General features: G+C 39.7%; 1 protein-coding gene across 1 annotated transcript in view; it reads left to right on the plus strand.

Moving 5' to 3' along the window:
• The window catches only part of LOC119723180 (ankyrin-3-like), a 233,784-nt gene that overhangs the window by 10,735 nt on the left and 197,367 nt on the right, over positions 1-25,682 (plus strand). Inside the window, exons 2-3 of the mRNA XM_038193738.1 lie at positions 5,958-6,332; positions 14,620-14,748. Coding sequence (XP_038049666.1) covers positions 5,958-6,332; positions 14,620-14,748 — 504 coding nt within the window. The remainder of the gene's footprint in view (positions 1-5,957; positions 6,333-14,619; positions 14,749-25,682) is intronic.

Here is a 25,682-nt window from a genome sequence, read left to right on the forward strand (position 1 = left end):
GCAGTAAATTTTATGATTTTATTGAGGAATTTTAATTCAAGGAAATGTTAAAGTTTTTAATTGTTACATGTACATGTACACATGTACGTGTGTGTATACCGGTATAACATGTACATGTACACTATGCATTTTGGGGATGTGCATGAGCTTCTGGTTTGATCTTTTAGTTTATGGGGTTGGAGTAGGGATGGGGTAGGGGAGGGTGGGGTGGGGTGGGTTGGGGGATAGGGTTGGAGTTAGGGTTTGTGTGAGTAGGATGAGTAGGGGAGCTAGGATGGGTGGGGCGGGGATTTGTAGGGGTGGGGTGGGAACAGGTAGGGAAAGACAGGTAGGGGGAGACAGGTAGGGAGAGGATGGGCATGGATGTAGGGGTTGGGTTAGGAGGGGGTTGGGCAGGGGGCGGGATATAGGATCGGAGTAGGGGTTGGGTTGGGGATGGGTAGGGATGGGTAGGGATGGGTTGTTGTAGGGGTTGGATAAGGGGAGGGGGCAGTATATAGGGATCAGAGTAGGGGTTACATGGGGTCAGGTGGGGATGTATGGGTGGGGGAATGGGGTGGGCGGGATATTGGAATTCGAGTAAGGGTTAGGATGGGGATGGGTAGGGTGGGTAAGGACAGATAAAGGAAGATAGGGTAGGTGGGTGTAGGGGGTTGGGGTAGGGGAGGGTACGGGTCAGGGGAGGGGGAAGGAGATAGGGATTGGAGTTTGGGTGGGGTTGGGATGTGTAGGTGATAGGGTGGGGATGGTTAGGGGAGAATGGAATGGGTGTGGGTAGGGGGTTGGGTGGGGGAGGGGGAGGGGGAAGGTTGGGGATGGGGTAAGGTTTTGGGATGGGGTAAGGTTTGGGGGACGGTGGTGATGGTGCTGTGTCTACATGTACATGTATACCCACTCTTGTTATGCATTTGTGGCGACTACACAAGAGTTTTCCCATGGTAATACAAGTATGGGGACCAGAAGACACTGTTGGGGCTGCAAAAATCCACAACTGGGTCCTAATTACCCTAACAATGGAAAACTCCCCCATAATACAGTGACGGCAAACCTATATACATATGTATTTATTAGGTAATCTGTTAACTTTTTATGTTGACATTTAAAAACTGACCCCTACACCTAGGCACATCAACAAGAATCCTGATCCCCTTCCATCATGCCCATCCCCACCCTACCTTCAGCCTCCCTTCCTGCCTTGGACAGCGAGCCATGGCGGCTTCGCCGTTCTAGTTAAAGATTAAATCTATTAATCTTTAACGAGACTTCACGTAACCCATGATGACGTTATTATGATGTCACCTCAATTTTCATCAATAACACATCCTGGTCTAGGTACATACCAACTTTCAACCCAATCGGACCAGTGGTTCTGTTTAGTGCTGCAGCCGAACCGAACACTAAAAATAGCCGAACTTGACCTTCCGAACCGAACCCGAACCAAACCAAACCCAAATGTCGGTTCGGAAAGTTCGGCAAGTATTTGTTGAAAGCGCTAGGTATGCTAATGCTTGCAATGAAAGGGCAAAATTAAAGCGCCCCGATGATTGAATTTACCGTGTTGACAAGTCACCGCATTCATCTTCATTATTCGCAGTGTTCTAGCAAGGCATACAATAGGATATCAGGCCAATACGCTTTGAAAAAATCGTACGCGCCTTGCGATTTTTTCAATGAAAAGCGTGTTCTTTGCATTCATGCAGCGTGGTCAGTATCTTTGGCCGCGCCCTGCTGTTCCGTGTTCCAGCGTGACGTAGTACGGTTGGACAAAACCAATTGCGGTGAAGGGTGTGCTTTCCTTGGCAAAATTCACCAGCATTTTCATTTTTTTTTTCACCGTATCAGAATTAAAAAAAATACTTTTTATGGAGTCTGAAACCTTTCCCATGTTCAGAATAAGTTCGTAATTTTTGCAATATATTTTTTTCCGTTAAGAATCAATACGAAAAACGATGTAATCTCCAAAAAGAGGGTGAAACACCCCTTTACAAAATTAATGGATCCGTCCACAATATGAATATTCATGGCAGTCGAAATTCGAAAATCGAAAAGTTATTATTTTTACGGTAGCTACTTGTCGGCTTGTTGCTAAAAATAATTAGCCTATGATTTCATAAGTTTGGCACAGTAAAAGGACCTGTTTGTTTTAGAACAAACTATTCAGCAATTATTGCCATGAGACAAGTTTTTAGTGCTCATCAGGGCATGCTCGGACGGGACGGAACTCGTCGGGGAAAACCCGTCAGCACGTGTGGGAAAATTTTACGGCGATCGTGTAGCGTAGGGCCCCTGTTTTGTTTTGATCAAATAAGAGTCAAAAATGTTTTTTTATTGCAAAAAAAAATCACCTTTATAATCAAAAGCAGACTTCTCAATTCTAATGACAACCGTTTCGCAATTTTGAGCAGTTTCTGTTATAGAGAATGGACGAGGAACTGTAGATTCGTGCTAAGAATGGACGAGGCAATCTGACTTACTGATCATGAGATATTAGGGCTTACAATATACATTATACATCTAATGATGACGTCATCATAACAATACTTGGCAGTGCTCATTATTTTATTGTGGTTTTAGTCTGTACCACGTTTGAAAAAGATCAGATTAATGAAGTGTTACATTTTGTAAGCAGAATAAAATTGGCAATATTAAAAAAAATTGGTAAAAAATCTACCGATGAGGTCATCAGCAAGAGATGAGAAAAAATGTCAACCCCCCCCCCCCCCAGTTAAAAATACACAAAGAACTAAAAGGACCCAGTACAGTGGTCGGCAGAGGTGGCATCTTAGGGAATTGATCCAGCTATTTAATGACATTTCAACGACGCCAGACCTCAGAGATTCCGGTAGCTCGTCCCATTCACGAGCAAACACATTCACTGCACAGCCGTGAAGTCTTTGTGTGCGAGCTCTAAGATGACAAAACCGCACTGTTTCTGTGTGTCGACCGTTGACCACAATGCCGTGTCTAACAATGTTACAAGGGGAAAGGAGATAGGGATTTTGGAGTTTGGGTGGGGTTGGGATGTGTAGGTGATGGGATTGGGATGGGTGTGGGAGGATGGGATGGGTGTGGGTAAGGGGTGGGGGGAGGGGGCGGGTCGGGGACGGGGTAAGGTTTGGGGCATGTGGTGATGGTGCTGTGTCTACATGTACATATGTATGTACACCCATTCTTGTTCCGCATTTGTGGCGACTACACAAGAGTTTCCCATGGCAATACAAGTATGGGGACCAGAAGACACTGGGGGCTGCAAAAAGGCTCCACAATTGGGTCCTAATTACCCTAACAATGGAAAACTTCCCCATAACGCAGTGACAGCTAACCTATAACATGTATTTATTAGGTAATCTGTTGACTTTTTATGTTGACATTAGAAAACTGACCCCTACACCCTGGCACATCAACGAGAATCCTGATCCCCATCATGCCCATCCCCAACCCTACCTTCAGCCTCCTTCCTGCCTTCGACAGCGAGCCATGGCGGCTTCGCCGTTCTAGTTTTGTTCTTTTTCAGTCATTTTTACCCATAGCATTTGTACACGTATTTTTGTTACCGGCACTTTGGCCACTAAAATCAATCTGATTGCCTTTATACTCGGCACACACTTAGACCAGCATCTGCAGTTGATCCCCGAACATTGACGTCATCATGACGTCATCACGTGTCACGTGACGTCACATTATATGCGATTTTTCCGTTGTGACCATTTTCTAGAATTCGGCTAGATCTGACAGATTGGGCTATATCTCCAGAACTACAGGTCCGATTGGGTTGAAAGTTGGTATGTACCTAGACCGGGATGTCTTATAGATGAAAATTAACTTGACGTCATGATGACATCATCACGTGACATATGACGTCATATAAAATAAACATATTTTGAAGGCCTATATCTCCAGAACTGCAAGTCCAATTGGGTTGAAACTTGGTATGTACCTAAACCAGAAAGTGTTAAAGATGAAAATGAAGTGACGTCACGATGACGTCATCACGTGACATGTGACGTCATATTAAACAAGCATAATTTGAAGGCCGATATCTACATTGTATAGAACTGCAACACGAAAATAATGATGGCGATCACCGCGCGATGTACCATGTGTACCGTGAGCCCGCAAGTCGCTGTGCTGGGCACCAACCGGCTCGTAAACTGCGTAGGAAAATCGTAATTTCTACCCCAAGAAACTGTTCAAAAATTACAAAAAAGGTGTCATTATATTGAGAGAAGTCTGCTTTAGGTTGGCAGTCATTTTTTAGGAATAAAACAAATTCTTGATTCTAATTTGATCGAAATAAAACGGGACCTACACAAAATCTGAGTTTTTACTCTCCAGCCTCGGGTCTCCGATCCGACAAATGCAAGGGTCATGTTCAAGTGTGTGTTTATACGTTGCGCGTGCGCTGATCTTCGCGTGACCTCAGCAGGTCAACTCTACATTGGGCTCGACCATTTGGGATGGAGGGGGATTGTATGCTTACATAATATGTGCGTCATTTTACTGATGGATCTGTGCATCCTTTTTTTGGTCAAATTTAAAAACAGTCCACCAAAACTGACAATTTGTAACGATACAGCGCAACGTATTCAGCGCGCCGAAATGACGTACATATGTACTGTTGCGCGATGCCAAGCATAGGATTCCTCCTCCATCCCAAATGGTTGAGCCGAATGTAGAATTGACCTGCTGAGGTCATGCGAAGATCAGCGCAAGCGCAACATACATGTACGTAAACACACATGAACATGACTGCTGAATTCGTCGGATCAGCAAAGTGAGGTTGGTGAGTAAAAACTAAGATTTTCCACCCCAAAAAATTGTCCCATGATCCAAATGTCAATCGCTCTGAAATATATCAGAGTTACACAAATGTATGGATCAATCATAGCAACTTTTGGGTGGATTTGTGTTCAAAAATTTGGAATAACAGACAAAGGAATTTCGTCTATCAAAGTGCAATTTCCAAAAGCCATAGCGTAATGACCCCCGAAAATCATCATGCTAGAAGGCTGAGGAGCAGTGAAACTTATCTAACATAAATCTAAGGACATTTCCGAGACTTTTAAGGAGACTTTTCTTCAATATTTGACAGTGGCTTGCACATGAGAGGGAAGTCAAGTGATTTTAAAATGAGGCTAAAGACTAGACTTGTACATGTCCATCCATGGTCCAACTGTTTGACAAGACTGACTTCCTCATTCATTGTCATTAGTCTGGTGCCTGATTATGGAGAAATGTGTAGAAATAGTGACCTAGTATCCGACATCCTAAATATTTCTTTTGGCACTGTCAGCTGACAGTTGATTGATGCAGTACTGAAGAGTTGTTTGACTGGTTGTTTCAGATGTCAGTCTATTTTCTTGTATTGCATGTTTTCAGTACCTTAAGTTTTGGGACCCTCATACACAGTATTGAGAGTTCCAAAATTTTCCGACAAGAGTTACCTTAGACCCGTAAACGTGGCGTCCGGTGTCGATGTCATTTTGAAACATTCCATGTGATTTTATATTTTGATTTGCGACATATAATCTTGTATAATTTTGCCCTAGCCCTACACCTTAATCACTTACTTGTTAGGCATTCTGCAAAGTTACGCGAGTGTTGGATCTGTCATTGCCAAGAATTTTGATGAAAAATACGGCTCAACAAACGTGTTCGAAATGATCAGAAAATCAAAGACATGCATGGTACTCTGGTACCCCGAGTTTCACATGCGCAAAACAGTGGCAGTCCCACCAGTGGCTACCCGTCTTACGTGGCATGGTGACCATGGTGACCGTAACTTCGAACCATTGGAACTGGAAGTTAGCGCAACTCGAGTGTTTAGCCAATGGGCGCTAGTGTATGACGAAGTTACTAACGAACCGAATTGAGTTGGAGAAAAAGGGGAAATTACTGACTGACCATCAGAGGTATAGGCCCTAATTTTTGTGTATGCTTCCTATTTATTTGAACAGATAGTGATAACCAGACACTCTCTTGGACAAGAATGTGTTCAACTGGAAGACTTTCAGTGCCTGATGTTTGCATGACTGTAGTAGAACAAACCACGTTAGAGGAAAGCAATAGTGGAACATTTTTATACGATGCAAAATCTATACTTAGTCTCTGGAACATTTTCTGGCGTGCCAATCTCACTTGTCATGCACATGTCAATGGTGATCCCAAAGTAAAGTTTGATGACCTGTGGCATACTGCTGAACAGTTATCCGAGTTGTTGGACTGTTTGTTTGAAACTGAGTGTCAAAACCTTGCATTGGAATGCTGCAAGTTTGCTCTTCGATGTGGGCCTGTAAATCTTCTGCAAGCTTTGTTTAATAACAAGCTGATTGGTAAGTGTAATTTTTTTAATCAGCCCTTCAGGTAAAAAAAAATACAGGAGAGCCACATTACTCTCCCCAAATATTCAGCAAGCCCCAAAGTAAGAAATTCAGAACTTAATTGTGCCAAAAATGTACAAGTGACATTTTCTTCCAGTGAAGGTTTTAATTTGGGATAGTTCAAGATGTCACCTTTCCCTTGAAATTTTTCAATTGTACTGTTACAAAGACACCTGAGGAGACATCTGGGACATGAAGATGTTTGTTTTGTGTCTACGTGACATGTATTGTCACATACGTACATATCACGTACGTACGTAATATACGTAATATTATCACGTACGTATGTTTTATTGTCACGTACATGTACATATTATCACATATGTACGTAATATACTTAATATGACATACTTTAATACGCAATATCATGTAAAAGCATGATAATAATTTGCACGTTTGTACAGATGTACTTGTTATTAATAGCCCCTTTGTGCATTGTTAATCTTTGCATTTTACCACTATTCGCTCTTTTCACGCTCCGCCACTGGGCATGCACAGCCTCGATCTGGCAACTAAACGCAATTGAAATAGCCGGTTCAGTGATCTGAACCCCGACACCAGAATCACTGAACCGGCTATATCTATTGTGTAAAGTTGCTAGATTCGAGGCTCTGCATGCCCATGGCAGAAGTGTGAAAAGAGTGAATGGTAAACAATCATGTGCCTGTAGTCTGGTGCCCTGACTCCCCCCCCCCCTTAAGATGAAACAGATCAATGTACAGTCTTCTCACAAAAGTCACCATGACTTTGAAATTCTTCTCTGATAAGTTTTTGCCACTTTTCAGAGCCTTATTGGTTAATTCCGGATAAGAGTTGCGAACTCATGAATTTTCAAAGTACATTTTCTACATGTAAATCATTTTTTTCTTGGAAAGTAGACAAACCAAGTTTTCAGAAACGTGTATCTTTTCTTCTACTGCACTCAAGCACCGTCGAAATTAGAATTGTCAATAATTGATATACTGTATCTGAAATCCAGTATCGAGTATATTTGATATATTGATTATCCCATGACATTTTCGATATTTTTTGATATTATTCCTCGATTTCAGAATTTTCGATATTTCAATATGATTAAAAAATTGATATCAGCGATAACGATATCAAAACAATATCGAATAATCGAGTAATATCGATATATCTACGGTCCTTAATTGCACTTGGAATTATTTTTATCAAGGCTAGAAGTTTCAAGAAACAGAAGTACATTGCAGCGTTTTCCTCTAATTTGTGATGGAAATCTGAGTTCCCCTTGGTACAGTCTGATGCCATCCCTATCCACCACTATAGAATTTAAACCAAAAGATGAAACATGACAGTCTTGCACCATTTTGAAAAAAAATGTTGAAATGTCCCGTCTGTCACAAAAACACTTGAAGAATGTGTGTATTTTGTACATGAAAAGATACATTTGGTTCAAACTTGAATTCCTATCTTCTATCAAGGTGACCTCACCTAGAAAGTAAATAAAAATATCCTTTGATGTATAGTTTTTCTGATACCTGTATTCCATCTCAAACTCTGTCCCATCTGTCATATTTTACCCATTTGTTATAGTTTGTCCTGTCTGTCACATTTTTTTAATCACCTCTAGGTTAAAAAAAAAAGTTGAACCAGGCCTCGACCTGAAGCTTTTTTCAACTAGCCCACTGGGCAAGTTAACCAAGTGTTTTACTAGCCCGCAGGATTTTTACTAGCCCGCTGGATATTTTCGACTGTAACATGTAAGGCTCAGTTAATGACCACTTTGTAACAAGTCTCGTTAAATAAATGATTTTCAAACTTCTAAAGGGAGACACCAGCAATAGTAATAAAAAAAGGTTTTCCATTAGAATTTAGAAATCACTGTCACTGGTTGTAGAGTCTGGATCATTTGCTGATGGCTCTGCCTCATCATGCAGTGCGCACCCAAGGTTTGGTATTTGTTTTTTAGTCCCATGATTTGACCTTGGTGATATGGCCTATTTTCGAGTAGTATAATAGGGGGTAAGTGGCGCGCAATGCCTATTTCGATCCTTCCACCATGTTTTGTCAAAAGTTAATTAATTTGTTTATCAATATTAAAGGGAAGATACAACATTTGCAAACATCAAAAAAATGAAATCAAATTATCACAAAATATCTTACTTGATTGTTAGGGAATGACAGTCTAAAGCATCCTGTAAAGTTGTGGCTCCTGGTGGGTTGAAATTTTCAAGAAAAACTGTGTTTTTCCAATGCTGGTCAGCCGACCAGCGTTGGAGAAAACTGGCTTTTTTCAAAAAGTGCTCCTAATTGTTCATATTTAGTTCGTCTGCATTTTATTTTCAATTGATTACACACCTGTGAAGACTACAAGCCTGCTAGACTGGTTGTCTGATCTTACAATTCCCCAAAGTCTAAATTGCTCCGTTTCATCTTAAGTGGGGTCAGGGAACCAGACTACAAGAATATGATTGGTTTTCTTGGTTTTTCCAGCATCTATGAACCGAAAACGTGAAACAAGTCAGTGTGACAATATTTGCTGTAACATACTAATCCTCCAAATGCATTTATTTCTGAAAATTGCAGCAAAAGCAAATGTTGTTCATTCCCTTTTATAAGTATGAGTAGAACAAAATGTTTGAAGTTTATTTAACTACATTTTACATTGAATTCAAATTTGAAATCAGTGTAAATATATTTAATGAAAGTAAAATTAAAACCGAAGCAAATTTACATTGCAACTGGCAGCTACCGTAAACGGTAGTTATTGCCACGTCTGGACTCTGATCGACTATGAAAGGTTTCTCCCCCTTTTTGCATGTAATTTGCACTTTTTTGCCCTTAATTTACCGAGAAATTGTGTAAATATTCAATATCACTATTGAGGGCGCTATAATAGCAGCCGCATGTATTTTTTTCGAGCTCTGAGTTTGTGTGATATGTTTTATGCTTTTTACAATTATCGTTGATGTCATTTGTAATGTGTGCTTCGAGTGAACTTTGTGCAACCAGCGGTGAGCTTCTGGTTATGTATTTGTCAACGTTTTGATGTTTTTTATTACTGGACAAGATTGGTTTATGCAACGGTAAAGCCAGCGTTGTGGAAGTACGTCCATTACGCATACGACGTTAGAACTCTTGAGGGCGCTGCAAATAAATCTGCAAATAACTGTTGTGCTGTCTTTAATAGCATGCTTAGATGACATCTTCGGTGATCTTCCCCAGTCCTTCTGATTTGAAAATCACAGGTGTGTGGAAAAAAGCACACCTGGATTTTTTTAGGCATGTGATTTTTCTCGGCGTGTGATTTTTTAGGGAGGTGATTTTTTTAGGTGTGTGATTCTATGGTCCAAGCTGGGATATATTTCATAATATTCATCTTGGTTTACAATTAAGCCATTTTCTCTTCGCTGACATACTTTCTATCTATCTATCTATCTATCAGGCTACGTCCATCCGCTGTCGAATGAAGCCCTCCTCATGACGTTTCCAATCACTTCTGTTTCTGGCTGTCCTAGTCCAAGTCGCTGTTCCCATATATGTAGTTATATCATCTCTCCATCTTTTCTTTGGTCTTCCTCTCCTTCGCTTTCCCATTCGTGGTTGCCAATCTGTTAATCTGCATGTCCATCTATTATCCTGAATTCTTGCTACATGCCCTGCCCATCTCCATTTTGCTTCGCTGACTTTCTCTATGACATCTTTCACCCCAGTTTTCTGCCGAATTACTTCATGTTTTACTCTATCTCGTAGGGATAAGTGAAGCATCTGTCTTTCCATAGCTCTCTGTGCTGTTGTGAGTTTCTGTTCAAGTTCTTTAGTTAATGACCAAGTTTCTGATCCATAAGTCATAGTGGATAGCACACACTGATTGAATAGTCTCTTCCTTAGTGATATTGGTAATTTGTTGTCTGTTAGCATGTCTTTGTGTTGACCAAATTTCATCCACCCTGCTTTGATTCTCAGCATCACCTCTTCTCTCGTGGTGTCCTCCATTTTCAGTGTCTGTCCAAGGTACTTATAGTTGTTCACCTTCTCTAGTTTCCGTCCCTCTATTTCAATGTCTTCCTGGGTCTCAAAGTTTGTCATGTACTTTGTTTTGTCTTTATGCATGGTTAAGCCAATTAGCTTGCTCTCTTTGTTTAAGCTGGATAGCTGCTCATCCATACCTTTAACAGTTGTTGAAATCATTGCCACATCATCAGCGAATCGCAGGTCTGTGAGAGGTTCTCCGTCAATATTAACACCATTATCCAAGTCTGTCTTTCTAAACACTTCCTCTATAATTGTAGTAAATATCTTTGGAGAAAGGGTGTCGCCCTGCCTTACGCCTCTCTGGATGTTGACAGTCCTGGATACATCGTTGTCAATATAAATACGGGCAGTTGCATCAGTATAAATGTCTTCTTGAATTCGGACATATCCTTCATCAACATTCACCTTTCTCAAGGCCTCGAACACATACTTTATTTTTCACAAATCATGAAGTAAAATTATGCTGTAAATGTTTGCCGAGGTGTGTGGTACTGAGGGATTCAGGCGTGCGATTATTCGCACTTCTGAGGAAGCATGTAGGCGTGTGATGGCGTGGGGGTGCGATCGCATGCCTCAAAACAGAAGGACTGCTTCCCGTATTTTTCCATGTTATCTGATGTCAGTGCTTTTGTATGGACCTTCGTCCAGCCAGTGGACGATCTTCTTCGTCAACATAAACAGTTACGCTACACTACAGTCTACAGAAACTGAGCAGACCAGAGGTACTCATTGCAGAACACTGAAGCAATGATAGAAATACAGTACTCTGTAAAAGAATTGCTAGCAATTGGCAGTAATTACATGAATTACAAGAAGAATAACCCATTGGAAACTAATGTGTGGGTTAATCTGAAGCAGTTGGGTGTCGCCAAGGCTACAAGAGGTTGCCGTGGCGGTAAGCACAAACAGAGACAACTAGCCCCAATTATTACGAGAACTAGGCAACCAGCTACTCGTCATACAGGGATGTCCAGACCAAGAGTACTGACCGATGAACCTAAAATTGATACTCCCAAGCCTAGCAGTAAGAACTTCCTGCCACGCTTCTTCCTGACGAATGCGCGCTCAGTCCTCAATAAACAAGATGAACTGGCAGAATCCCTGAAGCAAGATAAAACTGATATAGCAGTAATAACGGAATCCCTGGTGAACCCTAACACTTCACCAGAGCAGTATCACATACCGGGCTTCAATGTTTTCAACAATTGCCGAACTGACAAGCGTGGTGGAGGTATTATGGTCTTGGGCGATTTTAATAGAACTAATATTAGGACTTTCTGCATGGGTAATGGGTTGACACAAGTGGTCAAAGAACCTACAAGAGATGATGCAGTGTTAGACCTCATAATCACCAACATGGCTGATCAATATTGTGCGCCGATTATAAAATCACCCATTGGTTGTAGTGATAACAATTGTGTCAGCCTAGTGCCTAAACAATCACTGGTCGTAAATGAAGTCAAAAGGAAAGTGGTTCGACCGATGACTGAATCAAAACAAAGAGAGTTTGGCAGATGGGTTCAGAGTCAAACTTGGACCCTGATATATGATGTAACTGATACCCAAATTAAGGCAGACGCCTTCTATCAACTACTCAATGAGGGAATAATCAGTTTTTTCCAGCCAAAGTGGTTCATCTCCACGCTGGTGACAAACCGTGGATGACAGATAAAATTAAAAACCTCATTGGACTTAGACAGAAGGCATTTGCTGAGGGTAATACACTCGTTAGAAAGAAACTGAGAAATCAAGTTACTACATGTAGTGAGATAAAGAAGGCAAAGGCCTCTCACAATGTCAATAGAGTGAGAAAACTACAACAATTGCAGCCGAGGAAATGGCACAGGGAGATTCGGAATTTGGCCAACATGCAAAAAAGTGACACAACCATACGGTACATGTACCAAATATTGATCCTGATGACTATGTTGGCGTTGCAAATGCCATTAACAAGCACCTTGTTAGTTTTTCACAGGCTCAACAATCACTGCATGTTGGTGATCTTCCGGCTTATCTTCCGAGTTGTGAACCACCTCCTCGTTTCAACCATGGGAAATCTATAACGATTTGAAGAAGCTGTCTGTCTGTAAAGCTGGTGGTCCAGACAATGTGCTAGGGGACACTACTAAGAGAATTTGCTTATGAGCTGAGTAAGCCAATCACAGATATTATCAATACTTCTCTGACTCAAGGTATAGTGCCCACCCAATGGAAGGAGGCCAATGTCATTCCCATCCCGAAACAGACACCTCCTTCAATCGATAAATTGAGACCAGTGTCTCTTACCTCGTGCATAGCCAAAGTTGCTGAAGGGAGAATCTCGAAGTTTATTGTTGATTCCATCCAGCCCCATATTGACGACCGCCAATATGGAAATCAGAAGGGTATGTCCACCACTCACTGCCTAATTGATGTGTATCACCACCTTGTCTCGGGTGCGGAAAAACCAAACAACATCAGCACCCTTTCTTGACAGACTTTTCAAAAGCATTTGATGTCATAGACCATAAAATTGCCTTTAACAACTTATTAAAAATGGGTGTTTCTCCAGCTATCATACAGTGGGTGGTTGACTTCCTTCTGAATGGAAGCAAAGAGTGAAATACAAGTTAGAATTCTCTGACTGGGCCTACCTCTCAGGGGGTGTCCCCCAAGGGACAAAAATGGCGCCTATCATTTTTCTTGCAACCATCAACAGTGTACAGGAAGAGGACAGAGATACTAGAATCAAAGTTTGGAAATATGTAGATGACTTAACGTATGAAAATGCAGGCCAGATCCAGAATAGTGTGGACTCCCGGCATGACTGGACTAACAATAACAAACTCAAATTGAACCCAACAAAATGTCAAGCCATGCTGGTTTATTATGGAAAAAAACCCACCCCTATGTTGGACTTAAGTATCTCTGGCCAAAAACTGGCTATAGTAGAAAAGGTTAAGTTACTCAGAGTTACTATCCAACAAGATTTGAAATGGGATGGGCAAGTAGACACTATAATCACTAAATCCAGCAGAAAATTGTTCATGCTTCGAAAATTAAAAGAAGCTGGTCTTAATGCCCAAGAATTGTTAACAGTATACAAAGGGTACATTCGACCGGTTGTTGAGTATGCAGCTTCACTCTGGAATGGAGGCCTTACCCAGGGCCAGGTATCTTGGGTTGAAAAGATTCAGAAAAGAGCAAGCCGCTGTATCCTCTCTGAAAAATATACATCCTATGATGAGGCCTTGGCTACTCTGCAGCTTGACACCCTAGAACATTGCAGAGCACAAATATGCAAGGACTTTGCTCAAAAGTAGCCGCTCTGATAAATTCTCAACCTGGTACCGTGCCTCTGGGTATAGTTCGTCTGTGACCTTGAGGAAGAGAAACACATTTGGGACATATAAGTGCAAGACCAAACGATTCAGATGTAGTCCTCTGCCCTATTTGACAACACTACTAAATGAATAAACACCAATGTATAATTCATGTATACTATTTCTTGCCCAGTGATAAGCCTTCTCAGCGCTACCTGTATACTACTAGGCCTTCACACTTCCTGCTCCACTGCACTCCCACTCCGTATCCGCGTAGCTGGCAACAGGGTAGTTGGTTTGGACTTCCCATTTCAGCAACTCCCATTCCTTTTGTGTTGCTTTGTTCTCAAGGGGACTCCCACTCGGTATCCGCGTAGCTGGCAATGGACTTATGCAGCATATAAAAATGTTCCGTCTGTCGCATCCCGTCTGTCACAACATTAATGAGCCTGGTGTTTCAAGTTCTGTGTTTTGAATTACTTAATAAAGTGTTCACTGATTATTGGCTTAAAGGTGATGAACTTTAAAAGAAAAAAACATTACATTTCCCAGGGGAACAGATAGCTTTTTCCAATGAAAAGTGTTTTCAAAATATGGAGTGTAATTTCCATCCCGTCTGTCACGCCAATTTTACTTTGTCACTATACAGCCACTGAATCCTTTTAGTTTATTTTTTAATTTGAAATGTAGACTGTTTGCTTTAACTTGATAACTTAGATGGTTACACCTTACATACTGGTTGTGGCAGGCCTTTGAAAAATAGTAGTGAAAATCTGTCTCGTCTGTCACGCCGGAATTGGCCTATCTTGTTTTCTCATTCGTACATGAATGCAAGGGCTGGAAGAACATTGGATTTTTTTGTCTGACAACATGCTTTTTGCTTAACATTTTTAAATATTGCTTGAAAACGTTCAATTGTTTTTATTGTAAAATTGCAGATTTACATGTTAATCATACCTTTGATGATGGCAAGAGTCTACTCCACTATGCTTGTTTGTCATCTAATGTCAAGGCTGTTGCATTTCTTTTGAGTCGTGGAGCTTCGCTGAAAATAGTTGATAATGCAGGTAAGTTATTGAGCAGTTTTGATGTTAGAACTGATTTGTGTTACTCCAGAACATTTGGGTGCAATGTTATGGGTATTTGCAGTGATTTCGTTTTAGCCTAAGTAGTAAGGATCACCTTTTGATCATCCTTTTATTTAAAAATTATCTGAGCCCTTCAATGTTGCTAAAACTTTGGTGTTGGGATTTTCCATGTCAAGGTGGACATGACACCTGAATTTTCGAAACTGTTGTATCTTTTGTAATTGTTTAAGACCAGCCTTAAAACATATTTATTTGAAAGTTGTTTTCCTTAGTTATATATATTTAATTGTTTATGAATTGTAAAGCACATTGTGAGCTCCGGGGGTCCTGAAATGTGCTATATAAGAATGTGTTATTATTATTATTATCTTGGTAAAGTTGGTATCAAAATAAAGCTGAAAGTCTGACAATTTGGGAAACAAGCATTATATTGAAAAATCCACTGGGTCCTATGTTTTTGTATTTTTAATTAACATTATTTCCCAAAAATGTCCCACATTTACTAGAAAAGAGTTAACTGTTAATATCTCTTGAAACGTATTACAAGCAGGAATTAAATAATATTTCAATGCAAATCATACTTCCATAGAAACATAACATGCATGCACCAAAGTTGAAATATTAGCTATTGTTAATTGATTATTTAAATTAAAATATATCACGCTCACACGCTGTTACTTTTTCGTTGACACAAGACATACATTGTAACTGCATGACTCCATTTTATTTACACAGCGAGAAACTGTTTACCTGTAACTTCATAAGTGAGTTAATGCAGAGCATGCTAGTAATACAACAAGGATGTGATTAATTCACCTATGGCTGCAGAGCAATTTTTAAAGTGGGGAGGGGCACCTTTAGGGGACATGGATATGGGGGGGGGGCATGTTGCTCCTCCTCCCCTCCCCCCCCCCCCCCCCACCCCAGTCCACTGTAGTTATGCCACTGGTAATATGTGGAATGACATATTACTGTATCGATGCTGTAATCCATTCATTACGGGTATACAAGAAAATTGTGGGAAAAAGAAAATGTACTGATGGTTGGTTAATGAGCCAGAATTGCATTTTTTAGGGTACTAAGTAAATGTATGTCAGGTCATCATTGCTTCAGTGCACATACATGTACATCTGCGATGAAAGACAATGAGTTTTATGTGACGCACCTGCACAAAAGTGATTAGAATGGGACATTATTCATTGCTAAAGATATGTCACTGACAAGTATGGGTGGGTAGAAAGGACGAAAGTTACGTAAAAGCCAGCCTCAACCATTGATAATAGGGATTGCTATTAAAAAATGGGTAAGTTATGTAATTTGTAAAAGTTAAAAGCATAATTTTCAATAAATGAAAAAGTATTGTAATCAAACATTTATAATTTCGTTTTTTAATGTTTTGAAACCTCTACATAAACACCAGGGATCAACCCCTTCTTATCCATTACATATTGTAGTTGATGTCAAATAAGTCTAAAAATAGAAACATGTTTGAAAAAAGCACCACATTGTTCCGAACATCATGGTTGTAAAGAGGTTGTGTGAAACAGAAAGTAATCTGAAGTTAAATTCTATCCCCCTTTTATGACAAGACATTTTGTAACTTTTAGTGGCATATAAGTTGATGCTAAGTAAAGCCCGGTACACACCTTCCCGATTTTGCCCGTTTCCCAGATCACTCCATCACCGATACACTGTCAGATTGGCCCGAATTTTTAGCGCACACTGGTATGATGTCCCGATGATCTGTTGAACTGACAAAATTGGAAAGGTGTGAGGCGGGCTTTAGTGTATGAATATTTTTCTAATTGCATTCAGGATTAAGAAAAGTTGCCACGAATGGTGTTAGCACAATACAACATTTGCATGTTGCCTTTTGTCTTCCCTGCTGTTTGTTTGCTTGTCTGGTTTTTTTTGGTTTGTTTTCGTGTATGCTACTGTGCATCGGGAGTCCTGTTTATTACGTCACGATTTACTGTGTTTTGTTTGCTGCCCGCAACGACGACATTTACACAGTTGCACGTTCGGGTCGAAACTGGACCTGAAAAACAGCTCTCAAAAGTACCTTTTGTACTCATTTCATGACAGAAACAATAGTCGTTATTATTTCATCACACCTTAGGCTACATATACCCGAAAAATGACGGAAATGTCTTCGAGCATTCCACATCCTCTTAAAGTACATGTACAAGTACATAATGTATACCAAGATACAACCAAATCGACCTATAGTTCGATATATCGTGATGAAGTCATGATGACGTCACCTCAATTTTCATCTATAGGCCCTAACACGTCTCGGTCTAGGTACATGTACATACCAACTTTTAACCCAATCCGACCTTTAGTTCTATATAAACCTTCAAGATATGCACCTTTATTGTGACTTTTTATCTATAACACATCCTGGTCGAGGTACATGTAGGTCCATACGGTACATTTACCAACTTTCCAGAGTTGTAATGACTCGAGTTAATGACTCGACTCGAGTCCGACTCGAGTCACAATTTTTGGTGACTCGACTCAACTCGAGTCCCTATGGGTAAATGACTCGATTCGAGTCACTGCAAGCAAATGACTCGACTTGACTCGAGTCCCTCATCAAAAGACTCGACTCGACTCGAGCGAATGCTAATAAGACTCGAGTCCCAAAAATAAAAGCAAAATTTTGCGAAAAGTATTTGCAATGACTTACGGTGCGAATTTTATGTTCATTTACAAACAAACAATGTGTCACAGACTCCCACCTTATGGTTCTGGAACACACAAAATACTTTTCAGGAACATTTTTTAAACACATTTTCCAATTCGTTGTTTCATCATTGGCTTTTGGCGATTTCTTATGAAGCCTCTTGGATTTGAATGCCGGCTAAATTTATGCCCTCCTTTTATAGACGAATCCAAGCGCGGTTTACGAAAGGGCGCCCTCTTTCTTTCCCGCCATTACTGGGACGCATTTTGCATTATGCATGTGCGGTCTGACCTCTGATTATCGATCGGTATGGCGGGAGATATAAACGAAGTGCACAGTGGCAGACGATCAACAACAAAATTATGTATTTTAGACCTTAATGTTTTATTTAGTTTGTTGTTCTTTACCACATTGATGGTGTAATTGTTTTGCTTCAAGAAAATATGTCTACAAATAAAAAAATCCTCCAAGACATGACTAAAATTATTAATTTACGCGCACTGCCCGGCGGAATTTGTCCGTGTCCTAGCGCGCAATTCGTTCAGTCTTCGACGGGGCTTGCGTGGCGTCAGCCCCCCGGCCGTGCAGTCAACTGCATTCACGGTGCGAATATTTGGGTGTCATGACGTGCATGGTGCAGCCGTGTACAGCTGATTTATTTATTGCCAGGATTAGGTTTTGTATCTGAAAAGCTACCAGCATTACAACTGCACACAGGTGAGTTTCGCTTCTGACATGTCTGACAATGACGCGAAGAAAGGCTTAGAAAAAGAGAACTTGAACAAGCTGAAGTCGAAGTTGCAAATTTTCTGGGTAGGCCTAGCCCTATAGCCTGACGTTTTACATTATCATGCATGATTAGTACTGGCAATACTTCATGTATTTTTAGCAATTCGTGTAAGCCTTGTAACAGGCCTAGATTTTCTCATAAGTCCTGTGCAATCCCTTCCCAAGTTTAAAAATAATTGTGCACAATGTAATTTTCCAAATTATCATTATAAATCAGTGATATAAGTCATGGAATGCCAACCAAAATGGTCATGATCACCAATATTGTTTTTGTTCATCTTATAACAGGCCTAGCGTTTTTCCAAATACATGTAATTCATGGAGTGGACTGATGATGTACGTCAGTGGCCTAGGCTAGAATTTCAAGGTAATTTAAAAAGAAGGCACGGTCATTTACAGATTACAATTTACAGATAACTTTATTTTCAATAGGTTTAGAAAACTATGCACAATCATATTTGCAATAGAATTATGAAGTATCTTTTGCAATTACTAGTCTGTCTATGGTCAGTTGCAGGATTTTTGTTTGAAGTTGCTATATTTTTTTATTTTGTGATATGGATGAGGCTGCATATGTGTACATTTTAGTAAATTTAATTATTCTTTCAAATCTTAATAAATATGTATTACCTTTTTACATGAAATATACATAAATTTTAATTCAATTCATCTATTATCTCAAATAGTCTTCATAAATAGTTATTATGTTTTTACATGAAAGACATGTGCGCTGTAAGTAAATTCAATTATTGTTTCAAAAAATATTAATAAACATTACCGTTAACTCTTTTTAATTTCAGATATTTATGACTTCTACATAAATGGACCTGCATGCGATGATCATCCCAATTTAAATCATAGAAGTATAAGTGAAGGGCTTAACTACCTTCATTCCGGATGGGTAGGAGCTATAAAGCATTGCTACAAAACTGTTGATAAGGACATTATTACACTGGCTGGTCAAATTCGCTTTTCCCAGAGGATAAACAACTTTCACAATGTTGAAGTAACAGTGAATAAAGCAAATAGGCAAATAGTTACTGTGAAATGTAATTGTACTGCTTCTGAGGGGAAATCCTGCAGCCATTCAGCTGGCCTTCTCTTCAAAATTGTGGAAGCTAACAAGTGTGGATTCACAGCCAGTTCATGTACGGATAAAGCGTGCATCTGGAATCATTCAACACAGGAAAATGTACTTCCAGACAGCATAAGTAATATCCGAGGGAAGAATGAATCCACCGTCAATACAAGTCTTGCATTTGATACTGATGAGCAACTTATGGACCATTTGAATAGTTCAACACTGAAGGAACTATCTGCAATACCCGGAACTATTTTAAATCACCTTAAATCAGCCAAGCCATTATCCCATCCCCACAACAAGCGCACACTACCAGACCATGAACTGCACAACACCAACATGGAGTGCCCTGCATGTCTCATGACTTATGAGAAATACGTGCACCTTTCAACTACTGACACTGTATTGCTTGCACAGTCTACAGTTAACCAAAAGTGTGCTCTGTGGACAACACAGAGAAAACTTCGAATAACAAGCAGCACAGCAGCTAGTGTTCCCAAGAAAGTTGGCACAGACCCTGCCAAGTGGATTGCAAATCATTTGCATCCAACATTCTTAGGAAATTCTGCAACTCGTTATGGGCAAGAACATGAAGCGGTTGCACGTGAGCAGTTTGAGAGGGACACTGGTAAACATGTGGAAACCACTGGTCTGGTTGTCAATCCAAAAGAAAACTGGCTAGGAGCCAGTTTAGATGGAATTGTTGATGAAAATACCATCCTTGAAATTAAGTGCCCCACACAACAGAAACTGTCTAAATATGGTTCTGTCCGTGGCTTGATAAATAGTGGACAGTATGACGTGAGAGTTCAGCATGATGGATGTTTCTATTTACGAGAGACAACAGCAGCAAGTGGCTATTACACACAAGTACAGATTGCAATGTTTTGTTCACGCAGGAAAATGTGCAAGTTCATGGTGTGGTCCCAGACTGATTATGTCATTGTAGATGTGATGTATAATGAAGAATGGGTAAATAACAGAATTTCACAGCTTAGAGAATTCTATTTCATACATCTACTGCCAGCCCTTACAGATAACATTGCTAGAGGGGATCTACATATAGTTGACTTACAAAGCTAAAATGGAATGGATATCTTCAAACAAACAAAAGCCAAGATTTAAATGATTTATGGTTTTAAGTACAAGTACATGTAAGCCTTACAAGTTAGGAAAGCATCCACATATGCAGAAGTACTCAGCAAAATATGTTATCTTCAAGTAAACTTGTATCCTCCACCCTTATTGGTCAATCCTTGGCAACAACATATCACACTGTTCAAATTAGTTTTTTTTTTCCTTCACCGACGTCGGTGAAGGGCAAAAAACTTAATTTGATTTATATCACCCCGACGCAAAATTCCATCTTATAATATCACACTGTTGCATCAGTGTGATACACAATGTATATCCTTTCACACATTCCCTATTCTAAGCTGCATGCGCAATAACCGCTAAAAGTTGTTGTTAAGCGTGCTAGTTCCAACACACATGCCCATTTTATACTGTGCATCAAGTTTACTTGAAGATAAATTTGTTACCCCGCTCTTGCTCGTAGAACACGGAAAAATGTAGTATGTCTGTGTCCATAGACGCACTACATTATTCTGTATTACACACGCACTCGCGGGATAACTTAAAAAGTATGAAATATGTATTTAGCAAATTATTTAAAATTTCAAACGTGTTGTAAATTTATAGGTGAGGTTTTGAACAGCGTATACATGTACCACCAGAAAAAAAAAATTGTGCAAAATTTAAAACTTGGTTTCATGGAGGTGTGAACTTAGTATTGACTACATTGTAGCTAAGCAGGATAAAACTCAGTCCTCATCTTCAAACAACCATTCATCCTCAAAATCATCATCCGACTCTGTGATCATTTCCTCAGTGTCAGGCTCTCCTTGAATTAGTAGCGGTTGTAGATTACACAAACCTGCACATACAGTGACAATGTTGTCCACATTCATGACACGTCCTGGGATAACTGTGCTTAATATCTTGTAACACTTCAGGCGTCTGATGGCTCTTTCCACATGTATACGAACATTTGCAAGTCTCCTTGTGCGTGTAACCTCCTCTTCTGGAAGTATATGGTCCTTGTTGCCAGTGGTGAAAGCTGGGATGGATAATTTCACCCCCGGTGGCAGAATGTCATCAATGGTAAACCCCTTGTCAGCAAGAACTTCATCACCAGGTTGTAAATGCTGTAAAATTCCTGAACTTTGAGTGATAAATTTGTCACTTGCACGCCCACCAAATAGTTTTGATAAGTACATGACAAAGCCATTAGGAGCAATACAATAAAGAAGCTTGAATGTATTGTGATGCTTATAATTTGAATAGGTCTGAGCACGTTGTTTCAGGTTCCGTGGTCTTTGTACAAACATTTCGGTACAATCTATTATACAAGTGGCCCTAGGATAGTGTTCCAAAAAGCATCTTGGTCTGATCCTTTGCAGTGTGTCCCTCGAAGGCCAAAATATCAAGTGTTCATGCATAAATTTTGCCAAGATGGGAATCCATTCTCTGAAAATCTGGCATGCTGTAGATTGGGAAACCTTAAAACGTGTTCCCAAGTCAAAGAAGAACAAACCAAGTCGGAGTCGCATTAACACAAGCAGAAGTTGATTGCAGAGCTTCATCTTGAAAGTTGGCACATTTGGCAAAATTGACAGGCATTTAATTAATGCCCAAAATACATGGACACTCAAGCCAGTGTAGAATTTGCTCGTATCATCACCCATATCAGATGCGGACAGTTCGGGAGAGGTATCCGTCTGACATGTCTGAGTTGCTTTCACTTTGCTTTTCATGGGGCAACTGCGATTTTTAGCATATGTGTGATCAGCAGTGCTAAAATCATACCACTGCACTGAGGCGTCTTTACATGTAGTTGCTAAAGAAGCAGGCAGTATGGGTTCTCCACACACAGGGGAAGCATGTGGCACCTCGTGAACGGCATGCACAGATGCAGATTCTTGCAGCTTAAAATCTCGTCTCAATCTTGGGGCATGTCTGCCGGAAGATAGTGGTTTCTGTAATGACAAAAATGTATACATGTACATTCATGAAGTACACGTGCATGTACTAGCACCCTCATGAACTCTATCCTCAGACAATGTGTTCATCTTGCCCTTAAGCTTACGTCCCATTATAAAGCTATGTAAATTTCAAACTATAGCATAACCACCCCTGACTGAAAGGTAAGGTCGGAAAATCCCTCATATGACATGTAATAATTTCAAATGGCTTATTCCAGCCACTGTTTAGAGAATAAATTTGGTTGCTTAAAAATATTCAGACACCTGACCCTACTACAGCAACCTACAGATTGTCAAATTATTTACCTATCAATGGATTAAACATATTTAGTAGTAATGTGCCATAATTTTAGAACTTACATGAGGCTTATATCCCATGTGCAGTGATGGGTAGGGGTTATTCTTTGATGGTTTCCCATCCTGAAAGTGGATTGAGCAAATCTGCAAAATGAAAAAAAAATGAATAAATATAAAACTAAACCTAAACAAATTTATTTATTTGGTCAGATATATTGGCTTTGGGCAGCACTGCAGGTTACCGTCCCTCTGTTCATCACCAAACACTTCAAAAAGGGAGAGTGCTGTTTTTTTTTATTTTGCAGGCTATTAAACAATTTATTGGATTTTTAATTTTTTTTTGTAATTTCGCAAAAAAAGTAAACCACACTTCTTCAATAGCCTACGTGAAAAGTAGATATCCAGGCATTTCTGGATCAATTTCCCTTGTAATATGAAAGAATGTACACCACAACATGTGTAAGCACACTTCCAAACTGGAAATCAACTGTCTGGCTAGTCTTTTATTAATTAGGCCTAGGCCTAATAACTTAATAAGTAATAAAGTTATTAACAACACTTGTCAGTTTATCAGGTAATTTAAAAAGGTGTGCATACTCACCCTGCTATTTTTAGTTGGCTCAAAGTCCTTTCTATTAAGGTTTTTAATCCAATTATTACGGCTGCTGAAGGACCACACCTCACAGTCACTGCCGGCGGGAAATCTGTGTAGCTGCCATGGTTGCACACAGGAACATTCACGATGAGACTTTGGAGAGTGCAGATCGCACACCGACGTTTTCCACTCGGACAGCTTTTTGCTGCTATTTTTGCAGCCCACCACCGCACAAACTTTTCCTGAATTTCCTGAACTCATTTCCTCTTTGCATTTAATTTGGTTTACTTGAAATCTGGAAATGAGCTTAATTATAAACGGAAATATCTCAAAAATTGACTTTCGCCAATGTATCTGTGCACAAAATTTGACAAAAATGCGTCCCAGCAATGGCGGATTTGAAGAGCGCCACCTTGTGACAAAAATACAGCGGCGCCGAAAACGCGCGTAATGGATTTGTCTATACATTTTGGTAAATAGTGTTAAAATATTCGTGACTTGAATTGACTCCAGCTAAATATTTGACTCGACTCGACTCGACCTTCTTGACCTAATGACTGGACTCTACTCGAGTCACAAAAATCAGTGACTCGTTACAACTCTGCAACTTTCAACCCAATCGGACCATTAGTTCTGTAGATATGGGCCTTCAAAATGTACACTTTTAATGTGGCGTCACGTGACGTCATGATGACATCACTGCAATTTTCATCTAAAACACAGCCCAGTCTATGTACACAATGTACATACTAACTTTCAACCCAATCGGACCTGTCGTTCTGTAGATATAGGCCTTCAAAAAGGCACATTTAATATTGGGTCTGTCCACTTATAACTTTATGGGTGAGACATGAAAGGTGGATTTCAAAGCAGGTTTTTTGCTAATTTTTGTTTTTTAAACATTCATGTATTATCCATGATTGCACTGATAAATAATTAGGCTGATTCACTGGATATGTAGGAAATTACTCTGCCATCTTTAAGATGAAATGAAGGATAATGTTCATAATATGGACGGACACTCTTGATTCATACTATATGTTCTTATAATAAATCCAGCCCATGTTCCATTTATATTGCATATTCAATGAAGAATTAGTATCATTCAACATTATAAAAGCAACCTGTTAAGTATCTATGAAATTATGATGCGACTTGATACATGTTCATAACATGGACAGAAATTTGTGACACAATTTCTGTCCCTGTTATGAACATGAAGTCTTGAAGATGTGTACACCCTGTAGTTTAAAAATACCAAGAGGATTAACCTGAGATTGGCCAGTGGCAATCTCTCAATGGGTAGCTTTACATTAGGAACAAATTTGGGATAATTCATGTATTTTATTTACTGCTTCCCACCATTTAAAAATGAAATGTCTGTCCATGTTATGAACGTTCAATCTTGAAGCTAATCCTCTGTAATTTCTCAAAACCTGAGAAATTTATCAAACTCGTTGGTTTGCAATGTTCTTACCAAGAAATTGGATGAAGAAAGACGGAAAATTTAACATATTACTTCAGGTATCGACTCCTGTCCATGGTTCCCTTTAAATGTCACACTTTTGTAACCGTTAAAGTGGACAGACCCTATTACGTCACATGTCATGTGATGACGTCATCTTGACGTCACTTCAAGTCTCATCTACATTTGTATAACACATCCTGGTCTAGGTGTATACCAACTTTCATCCCAATCGGACCTGTGGTTCTGAAGAGCAGCACCTTTATTGTGACGTCATGTGACACGTGTTAACGTCATGACGATGTCAAATGTTCGGCACACATCTGCAGGTGCTGGTCTAAGTGTGTGCCAAGTATAAAGGTAGTTAGATTGATTTTAGTGCCCAAAGTGCCGGGGACAGAAAAATGTGTACAAATACTACGGTCAAAATGACTGGGAAAAAAAAGAAAAGAAAATAGAACTAGAGGTTCGCGTTTGTTATTACAAACGCTCAGTGGTCGGGTAGACAACTATTTCATTATACTTTGTCCAGTTAAGTTATGAATATGTTTATGTCAGAACAAAGATTCTCAAACTTAAACTTTCCAGAACAACCAGTTATTTTGTACAAAAATGCATCTCTTAGGGGATGATAAATTTCAGTATATATTTTAGGTACACGTACAAGTTATTTCCGGTTTGATGACGTCTATAGTCTCAAAAGGAAAGGTAATACTGATTTAGTTCAAGGAGGATACCTGTTTATCATTAAGTAAAAATTACCCATAGAAATATGGACAATTTAAGTGTATGTAATAATAACACCCAACTTCCGGTTAGATGACGACATAGTATTTGGAAGCAAAAGGTCAACATTAAGTGTAACAGATGTCATAAATTGGACCAAGAACAAACTCATGAGACAGGGATCAAATAATGGATGTAAATAAACAAAAAGATCATTGTTAAATTCT

This window comes from Patiria miniata, unplaced genomic scaffold (assembly GCF_015706575.1).
Source record: "Patiria miniata isolate m_02_andy unplaced genomic scaffold, ASM1570657v1 HiC_scaffold_16, whole genome shotgun sequence".
Taxonomy (NCBI): domain Eukaryota; kingdom Metazoa; phylum Echinodermata; class Asteroidea; order Valvatida; family Asterinidae; genus Patiria; species Patiria miniata.